The 17,161-nt window shown below is 55.8% G+C and overlaps 3 protein-coding genes across 9 annotated transcripts; 2 read left to right on the top strand and 1 right to left on the bottom strand.

The window, feature by feature from the left end:
• Positions 1-297: 297 nt before the first annotated feature.
• On the bottom strand, positions 298-7,682 carry TP53TG5 (TP53 target 5). 5 transcript variants are annotated; one of them, XM_085520274.1, is made up of 10 exons: positions 7,547-7,682; positions 6,493-6,558; positions 3,667-3,785; positions 2,178-2,902; positions 1,829-2,075; positions 1,568-1,706; positions 1,213-1,278; positions 994-1,130; positions 477-765; positions 298-397 (listed from the first exon to the last, which is right to left on the bottom strand). In XM_085520274.1, exons 5-9 carry the CDS (start codon positions 1,876-1,878, stop codon positions 486-488), a joined length of 672 nt encoding a protein of 223 aa, XP_085376400.1. In that variant the 5' UTR covers positions 1,879-2,075; positions 2,178-2,902; positions 3,667-3,785; positions 6,493-6,558; positions 7,547-7,682; the 3' UTR covers positions 298-397; positions 477-485. The 5 variants fall into 5 exon arrangements, with proteins under 5 accessions (XP_085376400.1, XP_085376402.1, XP_032304515.2 ...); XM_085520276.1 differs by lacking the exon at positions 1,568-1,706; XM_032448624.2 differs by lacking the exons at positions 6,493-6,558; positions 7,547-7,682 and adding an exon at positions 4,491-4,513.
• DBNDD2 (dysbindin domain containing 2) lies at positions 3,984-10,387 on the top strand. Of its 2 annotated transcripts, none has more exons than XM_015881507.3 (4): positions 3,984-4,098; positions 8,312-8,467; positions 8,935-9,078; positions 9,799-10,387. In XM_015881507.3, exons 1-4 carry the CDS (start codon positions 4,056-4,058, stop codon positions 10,002-10,004), a joined length of 549 nt encoding a protein of 182 aa, XP_015736993.1. In that variant the 5' UTR covers positions 3,984-4,055; the 3' UTR covers positions 10,005-10,387. The 2 variants fall into 2 exon arrangements, with proteins under 2 accessions (XP_015736993.1, XP_032304514.1); XM_032448623.2 differs by lacking the exon at positions 3,984-4,098 and adding an exon at positions 7,573-7,753.
• Positions 10,388-11,408: 1,021 nt separating this feature from the next.
• PIGT (phosphatidylinositol glycan anchor biosynthesis class T) lies at positions 11,409-17,125 on the top strand. 2 transcript variants are annotated; one of them, XM_015881494.3, is made up of 12 exons: positions 11,409-11,594; positions 11,808-11,985; positions 12,721-12,848; positions 13,873-13,973; positions 14,108-14,194; positions 14,523-14,610; positions 14,686-14,783; positions 15,002-15,167; positions 15,270-15,470; positions 16,007-16,172; positions 16,306-16,389; positions 16,667-17,125. In XM_015881494.3, the coding sequence occupies exons 1-12, from the start codon at positions 11,432-11,434 to the stop codon at positions 16,917-16,919; spliced, it is 1,713 nt and encodes a 570-aa protein (XP_015736980.3). In that variant the 5' UTR covers positions 11,409-11,431; the 3' UTR covers positions 16,920-17,125. The 2 variants fall into 2 exon arrangements, with proteins under 2 accessions (XP_015736980.3, XP_085376393.1); XM_085520267.1 differs by having other exon boundaries at positions 11,409-11,625.
• Positions 17,126-17,161: the final 36 nt, after the last annotated feature.

Raw genomic sequence — 17,161 nt, 5'->3', positions numbered from 1 at the left:
TTACAGCTCAATCCTGGCTTTTATCCAATGAGTCACTCTTTGGTTACCCCAGCCCAGATGAGAGCAGGAGGTTTCTGGTGCTTTGACAGCATCACTATGGGGGCTGGTGGTGTCTGAGCCCTGTGGAGGTGAGCACAGAGTGTCCTGGGGTGCCCAGAGGAGAGACCTCCACCTCCCTGTACACATCTATCCCTGCACCTGGGAGGGGGCTGCTCTGGCACCCCCAGCATTCTCCATCCTCTGAATCCAAGATGAGAGGAAACCCAAACTAAAAGCATCTCTGAGACAGACAATCAATATTGGTAAGGCATAGGCCACTCCCTTTATTCATAGCAGGAGGCTGAGTGCATTACCCCACAGGTCTCCTGTCAGCTGTCCTCCAACTCCTCAGGCAGACCTGAAAGGGAAGCCAGCAGCTGATGAGCTGTGCAGGGGCTCAGGGAGGGGGCCGTGCTCAATGAGGGCAGTGCTCATACCCATGGTGGTCACCGGGGGTAGCGGATGGTCAGCGTGCGCTCCAGGCTCTCTCCGCAGGAGCGGGTGCAGCAGGGCTTGACCCAGCGCTGGGCTGAAGGCCGGCACAACACTTTGGGGGCCGGCATGTGGAAACGCTGGGGGAGAGTCTCCAATGAGTCCTGCTTGGCTTCTGTAGCTGCTGATTCTGTGCTTGTCTCTGGCTCCATTGGTGTATCTGCAGTGCTGCTGGTCGAGCTGGTCTCAGGGCTGCCCACATCCTCCTCCGGCTCTGGCAGGTGGTGACATTCCCTAATCCCAAAAAGCATTCAGAGGGGCTGTGTGCCAGCACTGGGCGCGGGTCATGGCTCAGTGCACCCCATGGGCTGCCTGTCTGCAGGCCTCCATTAAGGCTGAACCCAACGCCCTCCCCACACCACCCCAAACCGCCTCTAACTCACACCCCTGGGCTTTATCTCCCTACAGTCCCATCCCAGCAGGGCAGCAGGGAGGGGACATGGGCTGTGCACCCTCACCTACCTGGGGAGCAGTGATGTGGCACCGGGCAGCCCCTGTGCTGTGAGCGAGCGCCAGCACCGCACAGCCACTGTGTGCAGCCGCTGCACCCTGCGGTTTGTGCTCCGAAACAGCCGAAGCAGCGCCAGTGACTTCACTGCCTATGGGGCAGGAGGGCAGAGGGAGAGGTGAGCACCCATCTCGTAACCCACAGCCCCCACCGTGATGCCATGGGACCCTTACTTTCCAGAAGCGGCTTTTTTGCTCCATGGTGCACAGCAGGCAGGGCTTGTCCTTTGGGTCTCCAGCCTGAGAGGGGGAAAAAACAGCCATGGGTCATGGTTAGGGTTAGGGTGGCACCAAGCTCATCCCAGAGAGCATCATCCCACCGGGGTGCCCCGGGTTTCTTTGGGGACGCAGCACCCCAAGCAGAGATGCTTAATCTGAGCAAAGGGTGGGCAAATCAGTGGGGCCTTCTCCCAGTTCATGGTGTTGCCAAAGGCACATGGAGACCCCAACCCCTCTGAATGGGTCGCCTCACTGTGATATCCCCATGGTGGTGACTTGGGAAGTGCAGCGCCATGCCATGGGGCTGTACCTCCTGGGGTGCAGCTGATTTCATTTTGGGGCCTTGGATGGCAATGCGAAGCTGTGGGGAGAGGTGCTGGGAGCTGTTCTTGGCACTGCTGGTGGCCACGGTGTCATGGGCTGTGACCTCACGCTTCTGTGACAACATTCTATCAATGGAGAGACAGCTCAGTGGGAGATCAGCTCAATGGAGGGAGAGCTCAATGGGGGTACAGGGATGGAGTGGCTTAAGGGTGAGAAGAACACAGCAGCAATGAGTGCTTGTCTCTACCTTGCATGGTGGGATGGCTCTTCATCTGCAGTCCTTCTGGACACCAGCATCCATCCCAGCCCTGTGCCAAGTGTCTCCTGGGGCTGAGGCTGCACAGTGACATCGGTGTGACAGGGCCAGTGCCGCAGGGCTCGTGGTGAGCCATGCTTTCACCCAGCTCTGGCAGCCCATCCCAAGTCAGTGGCTTCGATCCAAGTGTCCATGCAGGCGTCCCTGCCAGCTGGATTCAACAGAAATGCAGCACATGCTGGTATGGGAGAAAAGTGCAGGGCTATGTCAGAAACTGAGGGGCAGCCTGTAGATCCTGTGGGAATGAAAAGACTAAAAGAGTAAAAAGGGAACCCCCTACCCAAATGCACAGGGCAGTCCTGGATGCGAGCTGCCACCCCTTGCCCTGCAGCTCTGCCAGCTCTGTGTAGCCATGGGGATGTCTACATGGCATGGACCTGGGGATGCAGGGACACAGCGTTAGGTCAGAGCCCCCTGGGGACCATCAGATGTGGGGACATCAGTGTTCCCTTGGGGCACGGCCAAGGTGCCAGGCACGGCCCTGCTCCCCCCAGTGCTGCGGGAGCCTATTTCTCAGCAGCCACATTCCTGGAGGGTGTTTATGGCTTTGCTGTCTCCCCGCTGTCCCGGACTAAAATCTCCCTTTTAAGGAGCCCAGGGAACGTGGCTGCTGCAGCTCCGCAGGCTGCTCCCTCACAATTTATTGCCTCAGAAAAAAAAGCAAAGCCTCGCCTTGTTTTTCTCTTTGCTCCGCAATTTCCTGAAGGAGCCAAGCTGTGCCTCGCTGCCAGCACTGCTTGTGAGGATTACCATTGATTTTCCCCACGGGATGATTCACCTGCATAGCACAGCTCACCTTTCACTGAGCAGCTGCTCCCTCCCCAGCTCCATCCTCGCTTCCCACCCCACACGCCCTGACTCACCTCCTGTTTGCTGCAAACCTGTAATAGAAGGGTTGAAACCTGACCGGGAGCAGCAGGAGGAACGAGTCACGTTGCATTTTCCCCTGATGACGACCACGCTTTGATGCTGGGTCCCCCGGGGACTTTTGGCAGGAGCTGAGCTCTGTGTCCCGGAAAGAAGATGTGTCATTCCCTACTTGGGCCGGTGACCCGGATCTCCTGGGGACACCAACCAGGGACCTGGGCATTGTGCTTGGGGTGAGTGCTGGTGACACAGGACAATGCAATGGGCCTGCCCAGCAGCACAGGTGGGGCAGGGATGCTCCATCCCTGTGGGTATCAATCAGAGGTTTGTTCTCCCTACTTCGAGTGGGAAATCTCCATCACCTTCAGCGTCCCCTCTTGCCCTTTGGCCAGGAGCACACACTCGGTCACGAATGAGAATCATTACGTGGGGCCTTATCAGTTTAATTGGAATAAAATGAGCGCCCTGCTGAGCTGCGCTGCTTGTGCTGGAGAGCCGGGATGAGTCAGGCTGCGGGTGGCTGATATCATGGCTCCCAGCCCCCACCCAGCTGGGCAGGATGGAGCACAGGGATGTCCGTATGTGGGAGCCCTCAGCACCTCCAGTGCTGTGCCCAGAGCGGGGACATGGGGAGCACAGAGCCCTGGGAACCTCGGGGTGCTGCAGGGGATCCTGAACAAGGGATTGGCCTCGGTGTGCCGTGGTGGGAAGCGGTGCCAATGGGTGCAGACATCGCACATAGCACAGAGCTGAGCTCATTCCCTGGCCCTACCTCTTGCCTTCAAGGGTCAGCGGGGACAGCAGGCGGGGTGGGCACACTGCCCGGGGTGGGCTGGGATCGAGCCAGGCCTGCAGGTACCCATAGCCACAGCAGCAAGGCTCAGCCCTTGTCACAGCCTCACCTGCACGAGGTGACACCAGCAGCTTGGGAAGCACAGCAACAGGTCCGCAGCTCAGCCCAGCTTCCAGCAATCAGAGCAGACAGCGAAGGCAACACGAGGAGGGTCACGCCCGGCCATTCCTTTTAGCCAAAGAAAAATAATAATAATAATAACAAAATAAAGGATGCAGCGAGTACAGCGCGCATCCTCATCCCTTGCATCGGGGTCTCCGCTCGGCAGCCAGACCCGCACAGACCCCTCCGTTCTCCGGCACCCACGCACCCCCCGAGCCCCGCGCACCGCCCGCTCGCTGGCACCGCCCCGCAGCACCGAGCACCGCCCCGCAGCGCGGCCATGGGCGAGCGGCAGCCCCGAGCTGAAGCCGGCCCGGGCTCAGCAGCCGCCGCCGTATGTCGGGCACCGGGGCTCGGAGCCGCAGCCGGCGGCTGCCCGGTGAGTGCTGGGCGAGGCGGAGTGCGGGGGAGCGCTCGGAGGGAGGGGGAGCGGGGTCGGGAGGGTGGGACCCCCTCCCACTGCCCTGCATCGTGCCGTAGGGGCTGCTGTGCCGAGCAGCGATGTCCCCTCTGAAGTCCGACCGCCCCAAATCCTGGCTCGCCCCGCAGCTGCAGCCCGCTGGTCCGGCTGCTTTGAAGGGGGGTGCGTGGGAAGCCCCGAGCCCGGGATGGGGATGCACAGTGGGGGCACCTGCTTGGGAAAAGACTGAGCTCTGGGACCTGTTAGCCACACGACGGGAGCAGGGGTTCCCTGAACCCCCCTGAGCACCAGGTGCCCCCACACCAGCAGGGTTTGAGGGGAGAACAGAGCGAGCAGAGCAAAGCACGTACAGCGCTATGGGACAACCGGGAGCCGTTCTCCTGCCTGCACGCCGTGCTGCTCTCCCGGCTTCTTCATCCTCCCGCGGCTGCAGGAATTGAATCAGGGCCCCGTAAATAGCAGGGTCTTATGACAGCCTCTGCTGGGGAAAAGAGCTCTGGGCGGCAGGGATATTTTTAGTGCTGAGACGCAAGGGATTTGGAGATGGCTTGGAGGAGTGAAACCGCTGCACGGAGGGGTTATAAAGTGCCGTGTCCTCCCGTCTCATCCCTCCTCCTTTTTCCCAGCAAATGGCTCTGCCAAAACCACCGCTTCCCTTCCACGATCCCGGTGCATTTCCTCTCACCAAGGCTGTGGTTATTTTTTGCCTTGCTGCAGCACGAGATCAGAAAAGCTGACTGAGAAAAGACCGTGCAGGGAATTCATGCTTAGGCGGCTGCAGTGTCCGAGTATCCCATCTCCACGTGTGTGACCCTGAGTGTTCCCTGCAGCATTCCCAGCTTTCCACTCCGGCTGCTTCTCCCAAGGCTAAAGGAGCAGAGAGCCCTTGGGACTTAGCCCTGCCCTGCTGTGTTATTGCTGGGGCAGGGCCAGCAAGGAAAGGCCCATATCTCTGCAGGGTCACTTGGAGGATCTGCCCTGCTCCAGCCCCCCCGTGTCTTGCAATGCAGGCAGCTGGGGGTGCCCAGACCTTTGTGGAGGTTCAGGGTCAGGGTTTGGTGCTGGGCAAGTACAGAAAGGCTGAGGAAGCTGAGCCAGGTTGTTTGCTCCCACTGCATTTGTTCTATGGGGAACAGGGAACCCATCCACGCTTGGTGTGACCCCTCACTTGAACTCCCCACAGCCCCTTTTTTCCCCATTGAAAAATAATGTCAGCTCCTTTGAGATTTCTGCAAGGAACTGAAGAGCTGAAGGCCATCCCCACCCCCTTTTGGCCTTGTGCCTCCACTAACAAGCCTTCTCCTAGCCCAAAATACACCCCTTCCATTCACCGGCCCAGAGGGGGGTTTGTACTGAGATCCTGCAGGAAAAGGAGAAATGCAAAACGTGTCCGTTCCCAGCAGACATACAGGCAGGCAATGGCAGTGCTCTCTGCTCCCAGCCTCACGGAGGGCTTGGCAATTTACAGCCGGTGCTCCCTTGAACTCTGTTCTGCCCTCACCCCATGGCAGCAGCATCCCAAGGGCTGTTCCCTTCCCCCCCAACGAGCCGTGAGAGCCGGAAGGAACTGCGGGCAGCGGGACGCTTGTGGCCGAGGTTCAGCCATCGGGGAGGGCCTGGCTGTGCATGCAGATAAGCCTCTGGTCCCTTGGCTGAGCGGCTGTACTAATATCCATGACAATAGTAATGAAAGCCAGGCCACCAGCAGGTACTGACAGATCCCCCGCGGAGCACAGGGGCCGCATTGTGCATGTGAACGTGTTGCTCAGTGGGAACATGCCAGCAGGATGAGACAATCCCGGCGCTGACAGTGGGAGCATGACCGGCCGTCACATGGCGAAGGGCAGCGGTAGGGAACGCTGCTCTCCTTTATGCCTCCAGCCAGGACCGCTGGGGAGCAGCTACATAGTGGGGCTGTTTGCTCCCTGTGTGCCTGGAAGAGCCCTGGGAGGGGAAGGCTCCATCCCCGACTCTCACCGTGGTCACGGGTCAGGCAGTGCTGAGCTGTGCAGCTGCTGCGTTATGCACATAATAGCAGCTCAGTGCTCGTGCTCTGCACCCCAGCGAGAGCTCGAAAACAAGTTCATAACCCAGGTCTGGCTAATTCTTCCCACAAGAGAAATCCTGGCATTTCTTCCCTGTGCACCACAGGAATGCTGCCACCAGCACCTGTCCTGGCTGTCCCCGGTGTGCCTTTATCCTATGTATCAGTCATGCGATGGGGAAGAGATGGGCAGCAGGAAGGTGAATGGCGAGGATCAGTCAAGCTCATGGCACTACAGGCAGCACCTGCTGGCATTTGGTTTATTTTGTATTTGTAGTGCAGGGGGATTTAAAAACCCTCCATCTTACCTTGAATTAGGGTGCCTTTGGGAAGGTATTGCACAGAGAGCTGCTCCGTACCTCCAAACCGAGAGCCTGAAATAAGGCAATGAGGTGGATAGGTGAGGGGTATCCTCTTCCTACTGAGTATAAAACCAGCATGGCCTGAGCCCAGCCCCCTGCAGCATCCCACCAGGCTCCCCCCATCCCAGGCTATTTGCTACAGATGGAGCACAGCTGGGCTGGGCAGGCAGCGCTTGGACTGGCAGAGACAGGACAGGACTGTCTCTAACAGCTGTGTAGGATCAGCTCTGTAATTAGTGCCATGGTCAGTCAGTCCCTTCCTTGTCTCTGGCTTTCTTACTGTTTGCTTGGCCCTACTGCAGGTGGCAAGGCAAAAAACTCCCTTGTGAAGCAGCAGCACTGAGCTGCAGCTGTGAAAGTTTAACTTGAACCGTGCTTTTGCCATCACGGCTATCAGCCTGGGCTCTACACCTGCATAGATGCCCAGCAGTCAGACACAGCAAAGCAAAGGCCCCTTCAGGATTGCTGCCCTGAGCATTGCCTTGCTGAGGACCACAGCTGCTTCTAGAAAGTGTGTGATGACCAGGCCTGAGTGCTCTGTGCTGAAGAGCACTGAAGGATGCCCCAGAGAATGGCGTGCTGAGGGCACAGAAGCCCTCAAAGAGTTCTGAGATGATGTGACATTTATCCCCAGAATAACACACCAGGCCCACCACCTCCATCCAGTCTGGGTCCTGTGGCACTAAGCGCTGCTGACAGCCACCCGCTGTCCCTGTCCCTGCTGCTGCCAGACAGGGAGGGGATGCTGGGCACTGCCTGCTGCTTGATTCCCTTCACCCCACCCCGAGGAGTGGAGGGTTTGGGCTGTGCTCAGACAGAGCAGGGGATGTTTGTTTGGTTTCCTTGGTTACTGCACTGCCTGCTCCAGTAATCACATTTTCCTTGTGCTGGCTGGGCCAAGAGCTGCAGGGAGGAAATCTGGAACAACTGAGGTCAAACACCAGCCTGGGCACAGCCAGGGCCACTGGCCATGGCTCATCTGTGACATTTGGGTCCTTACCATTGTGGGTACCCAACCCGAAAGGGATGTACCAGGTCCTGGGATGCAGCAACAGCTCCCTGCTGCTTTCCTTCAACAACTGCCCAAGGGCTTCTTCACTCCCGCGTGAGCCAGGAACACAGGCACCAACGCTGAACTGCAGGAGGAATTACAGGAATGAAAATGTTTGTGCAGGCAGAAGCCAAGCTGGCTGTGCAAGTAGGGGATGTGAGTGGGGGAGCCTGCGAGCGTGGGTGCGGCTGTATTTATGGCAACGGTGGCATCAGGGGGTGGCAGCGGGAGGGAGCATGTGCAGGGGTGACAAGGCTGCTAATGCCCTTTATTCCTCATGCATTCCTTAGCCCAGGAAGCCTGGAGCACTAATCCCAATTCTCATCCTAGGGAGTTCCCCCTGCATGTTAGTGTTCACAGGCAACACTGATTTGTAGCAAGCAAGATAAATTTTAAGTACGTACTTAAAATGACTGATCTCACATCCAAACTCTTTCCCCCCACGATAATTAACTTCAGCAGCAGTGAAAGCAGCACATGAGCTCCCAGCTCCTGGCTTCCCAACACTCAGAAGTGAGAGCCGAGGCTCCAGCACAGCAAGTGCCACTGCCACTCTAGCACATAACAGTCATTCATAGTGACCAGATCAACGTGCACCAGTAAAGCAGAGCAGAGAGAACCACCTACCCAGGGCACTGCAGTGCTGGGTGAGCAGGCACGGGCAGAAGGGCCTGTCAGCCTGCCTGGCTTGACCCTCCTTGCCTTCCTCTCCAGACATGGAGCCGGGTCAGCGCAGCCTGGATGCGGAGCAGATGCAGCAGCAGCAGCAGTTGAAACTACGGGAGCGGCAGAAATTCTTTGAGGAGGTTTTCCAGCATGAAGTGGATTTCTACTTCCCTGTGTCTCACCTGCAGCTGGAGCATCGGAGACGTAAGTGCTGTGGGTGGTGGAGCAGGGCTAGACATGCTTCAGAGATCTGGCACACGTTAGAGATTGGCAGAATGTCCCCAGTCTAATGGCAGCCAAGGACATGCATGTCCTGCAAGGAGACAGGGCCACACACGCTGTGTGTGGGTGTGCATATGGATTACTCACACCACTTAACAAAGGCACTGAACTGGGGTACCCAGGCTGGCTACCTGCATAGTCACTGGCTCCTCCAGACAGCAGTTTGGAGCTGAAGCAAGGATTACAGTGACAGCAGGTTTTTCTAGGGGATGTTTTAAGCAAATGTGATGCTCATGTGACCTCATACCAGCAGGTGCAATTTGGTTCTCCACTGCAAGGCTGGCCTCCCATTTTGGGGTTCTTCCTGAAGCCCATGGGCCAGATAGGCTTGTATGGTGCCCTTTGCCTGACACTAGTACTCACCTTTTTGCTGACCTCTGTCTCTGCAGCCCCTTTGGGGAGCATTTCCTCCATGGAGGTGAATGTGGACGTGCTGGAGCAGATGGACATGATGGACCTGTCAGACCAGGACACTGTGGATGTGTTTCTGGCCTGTGGGACAGAGGAGAGCAGCGTTTCCGGGCCCCTGACAGGTATGAGCAGTCTGAGCCCTTTGTGGTTCAGAGCAGGAGCTCTTCCTGCCTCCAGCATCTCCACCAGCTTCTTCTTCAGCCCTGGTCACCTTGACCTGTCCCAGTGCTCCATGTACGTGTGCACATACACACATCCTCCATACAAAGACAGTCACTTGGTGCTGGTTACCATGAGGTTGGCAAGGCCTCACCCTGGGCCACTATCCCATGCCACTATCCACCTCCACTGCTCAGAGATACAGACCCTGTAAATATGTTGCACTGAAGAAGACAAGAGAGCCCAGGCACAGAGAGCCCCATGAGCCAGCAGCAAAGCTGGGCACAAGTCCCACAGGGAAAGCCCCGCGTGCCAGCATTTTCCTCCCCACGCACATGTACTGTAGCGAGTCACCAAGGCCAAGCCAGACATTTCCCCAGCACATCCTGTGACTGCAGCTGATGGCCTCACACAGCATGGCTCTGAGCCGTGCTTCTCACAAGACTGAGAAGGCTCTGCTACCAAAAATGGGGAAGGAATGCAAGGCACAGCCCAGAGCCAAGCTTGGGGGGAGCGGTTACAGCAGCCACACAGCTCCCATTGCACCCCAAAGTGGGGTGAAGGAGAAAATATAGCTTACAGAGGAATAATAAGTGGGGGTGTGGGGGGCTATCTTTAAAGTTTCAGGAGGATGAAGCCTCCAGAAGCCTTTTTCTTCCTTCTCTTACCTCTCTCTCCTCCAGGAGCAGATGCCAGCCAGTGCCAAGAGGAAATCACCCTGCAAGTGCCCAGTGCAGCTGAGACCAAGTCACGCATTTCCTCCACATCCTCTGTCTCTACGGATCCCAACAGCCTGGACACCAGCGAGGAAGGGGCTGAGACCCCTGTGGTGCAGTCAGATGAGGAGGACCTGCAGGAGGACAGTCCTAAAGAGCTAGCAAGAAGCTAGCAGCCAGCTCTGCCCTGCTCCCAGCCTCTTCTGGATGGACCAGCCAGCCTGGAGGAAGGAAAGCTGCTGGCACTCAGTAAACCCCATCCTGGACTGCTGCCTTGCCAGAGGGGAGATGGTTTACCCCTCCTCTCCCTCTGCAGGTTCTCCTGGCATCCAAGGCAGAAGCAAAGGGGTATTGTAGGCTCCCAAAACTAACTCTTCAGGCTTTGCTGCTAACACTTCCTTGCTTCATTCCCCTCAAATGCTCAACATCCCACAGCCCCACCATTCCCAGAAACCATCCCTTGGGATCCCAGCTCCCATTGTCCCACTGACAAGCACCCTATCCAGACAAGCATTTAACAAAGGCATACAGAGAAATAACACTCCTATCTAACCAAGCAGTGGGTGTGTGTGTTATTGGGAGAAAACAGCACTGGGATGAAGGTTAGGTGGGGATTGCAGGAGGGAAAAAGTTATAAAGCAAGCGTGCTGGGAGTGAAACTTGGGAGCAAACTAATGCAGTTCTCCTGCTACATACCTCAGCTCCAGCACAGGGTGAAGCCTTGTAAGCAGGGAGCAGGCAGCACAGACCTCTGTTTGCTCTGCAAAGGTCACGCGTGGGCAGGTCACCATGCAGTGCTGCATCCACAAGGCAAGCAGCCAGAGGCTGCAGCATGGCCTCAAGGTTTGTTGGTGACCTGTAACAACCAGGATGATTTCCCATGCAAACTGGCTGACAGAATCCATCAGCACACACAGCATCAGCTGCTGCTGCCCCTCCAGCACAGCACACGAGCGTCATCCTGGCTGGAGGCCGCTTTGGAGGAGTGCAGGAGGAGCCATTGCAGTGGAGCCCTGTTACAACTTGCCTCACAGGACAAGCAAGGCCCACTACCTCTATCAGCACATTCAGGCTTAGGAAAGTGTTGTCACTGCCCCAGCTGCATCAGCAGAGCCACAGTCACCCCACAAGTGAAAAAGCCTGGAGATAAACAACAGGGACCTGGGAACACTGTGTACTCACTCAGCTCTTGCCATGCTGCAGGCAGGCAGCCCTGCATGGAGGGCAACGCATCCCTGGGTATGAGGAGCTCCATCACAGCCCTGTGCCAGTATGACCTTCCTCCTGATAGTGTGCCCATACCCAAAGGGATCTGCTGCTGCAGGATGGTGATATCACATGGAGAACAGAAAGCAGGGGGGTTTCCTAGGAGAGGGAGCTGTAAGCAGGCTGGGATGTGAGGCAGTGCTGGGCTCCACGCATGGCAGGAGCAAAGAGAGCCCCATATGGTGCCGACAACAACTCCCTGTTCTTCCCGGGTCTGGCACAGCTCGACCCAGAACCGAACCGCTCCCAGGCCGCACCCCCACAGCGACGCCGGAAGTGGGAGCCATTGGGCGGCCGGATCGGAAGCGGAAGAGGGTGGGCGGGGTGGGCGGCCATGCTGGCGCTGTGGCTGGTGCTGCTGGGGCTGGGGTTGGGGCGGGGGGTGACGCGGGTCGCGCTGCGGGAGGAGCTGCTGCTGCGGCCGCTGCCCGGGGGGGACGTGGCCGCCGTGTTCCAGTTCCGCACGCGCTGGGACGCCGACCTGCAGCAGGGGGCAGGTAGGGCGGCGTGGTGACGTCGGAGATGCAGGTGTGACGTCACGTCGGAGGGCTGTGGTGACGTCATGGGGTCGAGGGTGGTGTCGTGATACGGGAACGGGGCTGCGGGACTGCATGGGGTTGGTAACGTCAGCGGGCGGTGACGTCAGCAGGCGGAGCTGTGACGTCAGCAGGCGGAGCTGTGACGTCACGGCACTGACACCCCCCCCGTAGTCTCTCACTACAGGCTCTTCCCGAAGGCGCTGGGGCAGCTGGTGGCAGCACACGGTGTGCGGGAGCTGCACCTCGCCCTGACCCAGGGCTTCTGGAGTACCCAGAGCTGGGGGCAGCCGCCCCTGGGAGCCCCTGCTGGCGCTGAGCTCTGGGTCTGGTTCCAGGACACCGTCCCTGAGTACGTACATCTGGCACCGCTGCACCTATGGGGTTGTAGCCTGGTGGGATGCGGGGCTGCAGCTGGAGGACAGCATGGCATCCATCCCACCCACAGCCTCCTTTCTTCAGTGGCCCTGCTTACTGGGGCTTGCCATTAGCTAGAAAGGGTTTGACGTCAGCTGGAGTGAAGGGCCTGTATGAGAGGAGCAGCAGAGTGGACTTGTGCTTAGTCTGAAGAGCAGAGTGGTGCAGAGAGAGAAAGCTTTTGTTCACTCAAGAAACAATTCCCTCTTGTCTCTGTGATGACAAAGCTCTGGCTGTGGTGGCAGTTACACCCCAAGCTCTCACCCATGACTCACTTCCTTTGACTCCTATACACTATCTGCCACCATTCCCTGTCTAATGTTCCCTCTAGCTTGGCTGCAGCAGCTTAGTGTGGATTCACAGAGATTTCTGTCCTGCCATCCCACTGAAAGCTGCCTTAAGTTGCCTCATCCAGACTCCATCACTTGCTCCCTGCTCCCCCAGCCTTGCCTACCACTCACTGCCAGCCCAAGGACTACCCCTGCAATGAACACCCACATCTAATGTGTTAGAACAAAGCACTGGGAGGGGTGGAGGGTGAGTGACCAACAACCTGAAAGCTCCTGAAAGCCATTGTGGTCACTGCAGTATGTTATTGGATGTTACTGAATTAACACCTGTTATTTTGAGGCTCCAAGCTAATGAGTAATATTTGTCTGTTCTCACACAGTGTTGACAAAGCCTGGAAAGAACTGAGTAACATCCTCTCGGGAATATTCTGTGCTTCTCTGAACTTTATTGACTCCACCAACACAGTCACTCCAACAGCGTCCTTCAAACCCCTGGGTGTAGCCAATGGTGAGCCTGACCCACACATCTGAAGGGCTGGCTTCGTGCACTGACTCTTGTCCCTAGCCTTAGTTCTACCACCCCCGTGCCACTGGGGCAGCTGGGTGCAGGTCCTGCAGGGACTCCTGTGTTAGCAATGTTTTTTCCTGAGTTGATGTCACTGTGATGAGATTTCCCTAGAAAGGGAAATCCTGTATCCATGAACAAATACCAGAGAAGCTGGTGCTGTTCTATCTCACTCAGGAGAACAAGTATTCCCACTCTGTTTCCTGTCTGCTAACCTTACTCCAGCAGCTGGCAGCACCCTATCTGAATACAGGCGTGTACAGCAGGGATTGTTAACCTGCTGGAAGCATTTCCTCTCCCTACTATTGCAGCTTATATTTGTGCACAGGAAACCCACAAGAAATACGTGGCAGGTGCTTGCAAGCCCTTAACTATCTCTAAAAAGTGTTTTACAAAGCATCCAGTGAGAACTGCAGGATTTAAGGAACTCTGAAAAAAGAATCTGTGAAGAGATACCCTTACTTTAGTCTTTCCAAATCACTCTAAACAAGTAGGATCTATTCCTAATGGAGTTTGTGGCATTTTAGGCACCCTTAGAGGGTACTGGACTCTGGGGTACACTAGAAAATGGAACTGGTGTGCTTCTGCAGCAGAACCATAGAATCATTAAGGTTGGAAAAGACCTCTAAGATCATCTAGTCCAACCATCCACCCACCACTGATACTGCCCACTAAACCATGTCCCTGAGTGCTACATTAAACACTTCCAGGGATGTGGACTCCGCCACTTCTCTGTGCAACCTGTTCCAATGCTTGACTACTCTTTCAGAGAAGAAATTCTTCCTAATATCCAAACTGAACCTCCCTTGGCACAACTTGAGGCCATTTCCTGTTATTTTGATGTTACCTGGGAGAAGAATCTGACCCCCAGCTCTTAGGGAGTTACAGAGAGTGAAAAGTTCACCCCTGAGCCTCCACTTCTCCAGGCTAAACAGTCCCAGACTGTTAACTCTCCACTTCCCTACAGGGACAGACCACCGTTTCCTGCGCTATGCTGTCCTGCCCCGGGAGGTGGTCTGCACAGAGAACCTCACACCTTGGAAGAAGCTGTTGCCATGTGGCTCAAAGGTAATGGCAAGTTTCTGCTCCTGCATTGGGCTACACTCTGTGGAGCTAGATGCAGTCCAGCAATGTGCACAAGGAAGTCTCAAAGCCTTGCAGAGAGAAGACCATGGACTGAGTTTTTCCTCTTCCCCTTGCAGGCGGGTCTGGCTGTGCTGCTTAAGGCTGAGCGGTTGTTCCACAGCAGCTACCACTCGCAGGCAGTGCACATCCGCCCCATCTGCCGGGTAAGCATCAAACTCAGCTGCTCCCCCCTCCTTGCTCTAGCAGATGGGCAGAGCAGGGTGTCTTGTGGCTACTTGGTGCTCTACAAATTGAGGAGAATTCAATTTTAGGAAGCTTTCTCCAGTGCTGAGTTGTAGGAGGCTTTATCACTTCCAAGGAGATGATAAACTGGTAGCCTTGTTGTTGTGACTCTGCTCAGTGACGTGATTTTGGTCACCTCTCCTGCACTATCTCACATGTTTTCTAGTCTCATGAGTGCTCTGATGGGACTCTTGCAGTCCTGCTGTCTTGCCTTTCCAGAAGGTGTGATCCGAGCTGTCTCTTCTACAGGATGCTTCCTGCCTGGCTGTTTCCTGGGAGCTCAGGCAGACACTCACTGTGGTCTTTGACAGCTTTACAAGTGGCCAAGGAAAGAAAGGTAAGCTCAGCACCACTGTGCTGTGCTCCCTGCAGTCCACCTTAAGCCATCCATCACTGGATTTGCCTCCCACAGATTGGTCCCTATTTAAGATGTTCTCTCGCACCCTTACCGACGCGTGTCCTCTGGCATCAGAGAGCAAGGTCTACGTTGACATCTCTCCTAAGAACAAGGTAACACCCATGGATGAGGGAGCATCCTGCTTTCTCAGTTCAGGGGCACTGGAGCATCCTTGCCTCCTACATCAGGATCTGAGTTTAGAGGTGTCAGCAAGCATGTTGAACTGGTCACTGGGTGGGAGAGCTCAGGGCTGGCTGCTTCTGAGTGGGGCTTTGCTTAGCACCACAATATATTTCAAGGGGAACTTTTCATGGTCCACTCGCTTTCTCAGGAAAAAGAGTTACTGGAAGTGACCCCCACACCAACATCTGTACACGAAGCAATTGTCCAAGGAGACAAGACAACCTATGCAGTCTATGACCTGCTCAGCCCTGTGCTCTTCAATACATCTCGCAGCCTCAACGTGCAGCTGAAGTGGAAGCGGCCTGAAGACAGCTGTAAGCTACCTGTGTTATCCCCTCTGCACTGCTGAACAGGGCTCCAGGCACAAATGCTCCTGACACTGGCCTCTCATTCCTCTTTCCTTTTCCTTTCTGCAGTGGAACTGTCAACACCCATAATGCACGCTCAGCGCTATGTAAGTGGATATGGGCTGCAGACTGGAGAAATCAGCACCCTCATCTACAACACTCACCCATACCGTGCGTTCCCTGTGATCCTGCTGGAGACTGTGCCATGGTATCTGCGACTCTATGTGCACACTTTGACTATCATAACTAAGGGAAAAGAAAACAAGCCAAGTAAGTAGACATTCCTGGCAGCATATTCCATCTGAATCCCTTGGCACAAGCAGCACATTCCAGAGATGGTTTAGTTCCCTCCCTTGGACCCAGCAATCACTGGGTAACAGGCCTGGGAAATGAAACATCTTAGGATGTTTTCCCAGCCTTCAGTCTACTACTCAAGATTTGCCTTTAATAAGTCTGTTCTATAGAGTCACGTGGACGGTGTTTCATAATCCAGAACAGTGCTGAACCAAAGCAAATTGGTTTGGGTAGTAAAAGAACCTTAATTTTAAATTGTTGACTGGATCACATTACCTTTCTTTTTGAACACTGACTTTGATGGGTCATCGTTGCTGTAGACCAGACAGATTTAGTTTTAATGCATTTTTTGTTACCTGTGCATCTTCACTTGCCCAGAAGAACAACTCTTCCCAGGACAGGGGAAGCAAAATTACCCACTTTGTGGAGGTCTCTGGGCGGTGTGAGGCTGGACATGCCCCCTTCCTTCCCCCTGCCCAGCCCACACCACTGATAGGTGTCTTTGGGGTTAGGTTATATTCACTACCAGCCAGCCCAGGACCGGAAACGACCTCACCTCCTGGAAATGCTGATCCAGCTTCCAGCCAATTCTGCCACCAAGATCACAATCCAGTTTGAGAGGGCCTTATTGAAGTGGACAGAGTACCCACCTGACCCTAATCACGGCTTCTACGTCAGGTAAAGGCACCTCCCAGCTCCTTGTCCCCTTCTGGGCTATGTGTAGCACTTGCTGCCTGGGTTTCTAGGGTGGGAAGAACCTTTGTTCTCTTTACTGGCAGGACTGACACCAATATATCCTTTTCCTTCTTAGTTCATCTGTACTTAGTGCCCTGGTGCCCAGCGTCATCGCAATGAAGGATGTGAATGTGGAGGAGAGCCCACTCTTCACCTCACTGTGAGTGTGCCTTTCTTCTGGGAAGAGGGAACGTGCTGCAGGTCTGCTGCAGCTGTCATCACATCTGGGCTTCACCAGCCTACAAAACCAGGGGTCCCAGAGGGTGTTTGTGGTGTGTCAGGTGCTTGTGAGGGGGGCAGTAGGTCCCAACAGCCTGTTCTGTGATTTCCTATGGGATTCAGAGCTCCTGGGGAGGGCTGTGAGCACCTCCAGAGCCACAGGGTTGGACAGCACAGTCCGTGTTGTGCAGGCTGACTCCTCTGCTTCCCTTCTCCAGGTTCCCTTTCTCCGACGGCTCCAGCTATTTCTTGCGCCTGTACACGGAGCCGCTGCTGGTGAACTTGCCTACACCAGACTTCAGCATGCCCTACAACGTCATCTGCCTCACCTGCACGGTGGTGGCCGTGTGTTACGGCTCCTTCTACAACCTTCTAACCAGGACGTTCCATGTGGAGGAGCCGAGCCGAGGAGGGCTGGCCAAAAGGCTGGCCAATGTCATCCGCAGGATCAGGGGGGTGCCACCACTATGAGAGCCCAGGGCAGGGCCTGGGGACGAGCAGAGCCTGATGCCTGTGCTACAAGCTGAGGGATCAACTTCTGTAATGAAGGTGGGAAGCAGCTGTGAGCTGATTAACTACTGAACTGCACTTGGACAGGGTTAGGAAGCTGTGTTTGGGGAGAAGGGGTAATTTATGTGCTGGGAATCATGCTGACAGTAAACTGGAGCTGTTTTGTACGTCTGTGTTGCTCCTCGTTGGGTTTGTTTCCTTAC

Source organism: Coturnix japonica, chromosome 19 (genome assembly GCF_054131305.1).
Source record: "Coturnix japonica strain WE chromosome 19, WE-NBRP24, whole genome shotgun sequence".
Taxonomy (NCBI): domain Eukaryota; kingdom Metazoa; phylum Chordata; class Aves; order Galliformes; family Phasianidae; genus Coturnix; species Coturnix japonica.
The sequence above is the reverse complement of the archived record's forward strand: the minus strand, read 5'-3'. Positions and strand labels throughout refer to the sequence as shown.

What these genes read in the sequence shown, in the direction of transcription:
- PIGT (XM_015881494.3), top strand. Translation starts at nt 11,432, where the DNA reads ATGCTGGCGCTGTGGCTGGTGCTGCTGGGGCTGGGGTTGGGGCGGGGG. An exon ending in TTCCAGGACACCGTCCCTGA is followed by an intron (nt 11,986 to 12,720) that starts GTACGTACATCT and finishes GTTCTCACACAG; the next exon opens with TGTTGACAAAGCCTGGAAAG. An exon ending in GGGAAAAGAAAACAAGCCAA is followed by an intron (nt 15,471 to 16,006) that starts GTAAGTAGACAT and finishes CTTTGGGGTTAG; the next exon opens with GTTATATTCACTACCAGCCA.
- DBNDD2 (XM_032448623.2), top strand. Translation starts at nt 7,573, where the DNA reads ATGTACCAGGTCCTGGGATGCAGCAACAGCTCCCTGCTGCTTTCCTTC. An exon ending in GCAGCTGGAGCATCGGAGAC is followed by an intron (nt 8,468 to 8,934) that starts GTAAGTGCTGTG and finishes CTGTCTCTGCAG; the next exon opens with CCCCTTTGGGGAGCATTTCC. An exon ending in CGTTTCCGGGCCCCTGACAG is followed by an intron (nt 9,079 to 9,798) that starts GTATGAGCAGTC and finishes TCTCTCCTCCAG; the next exon opens with GAGCAGATGCCAGCCAGTGC.
- TP53TG5 (XM_085520274.1), bottom strand. Translation starts at nt 1,878, where the DNA reads ATGCTGGTGTCCAGAAGGACTGCAGATGAAGAGCCATCCCACCATGCA. An exon ending in GAGCCATCCCACCATGCAAG is followed by an intron (nt 1,707 to 1,828) that starts GTAGAGACAAGC and finishes CTCCATTGATAG; the next exon opens with AATGTTGTCACAGAAGCGTG. An exon ending in GCCACATCACTGCTCCCCAG is followed by an intron (nt 766 to 993) that starts GTAGGTGAGGGT and finishes TTTTGGGATTAG; the next exon opens with GGAATGTCACCACCTGCCAG.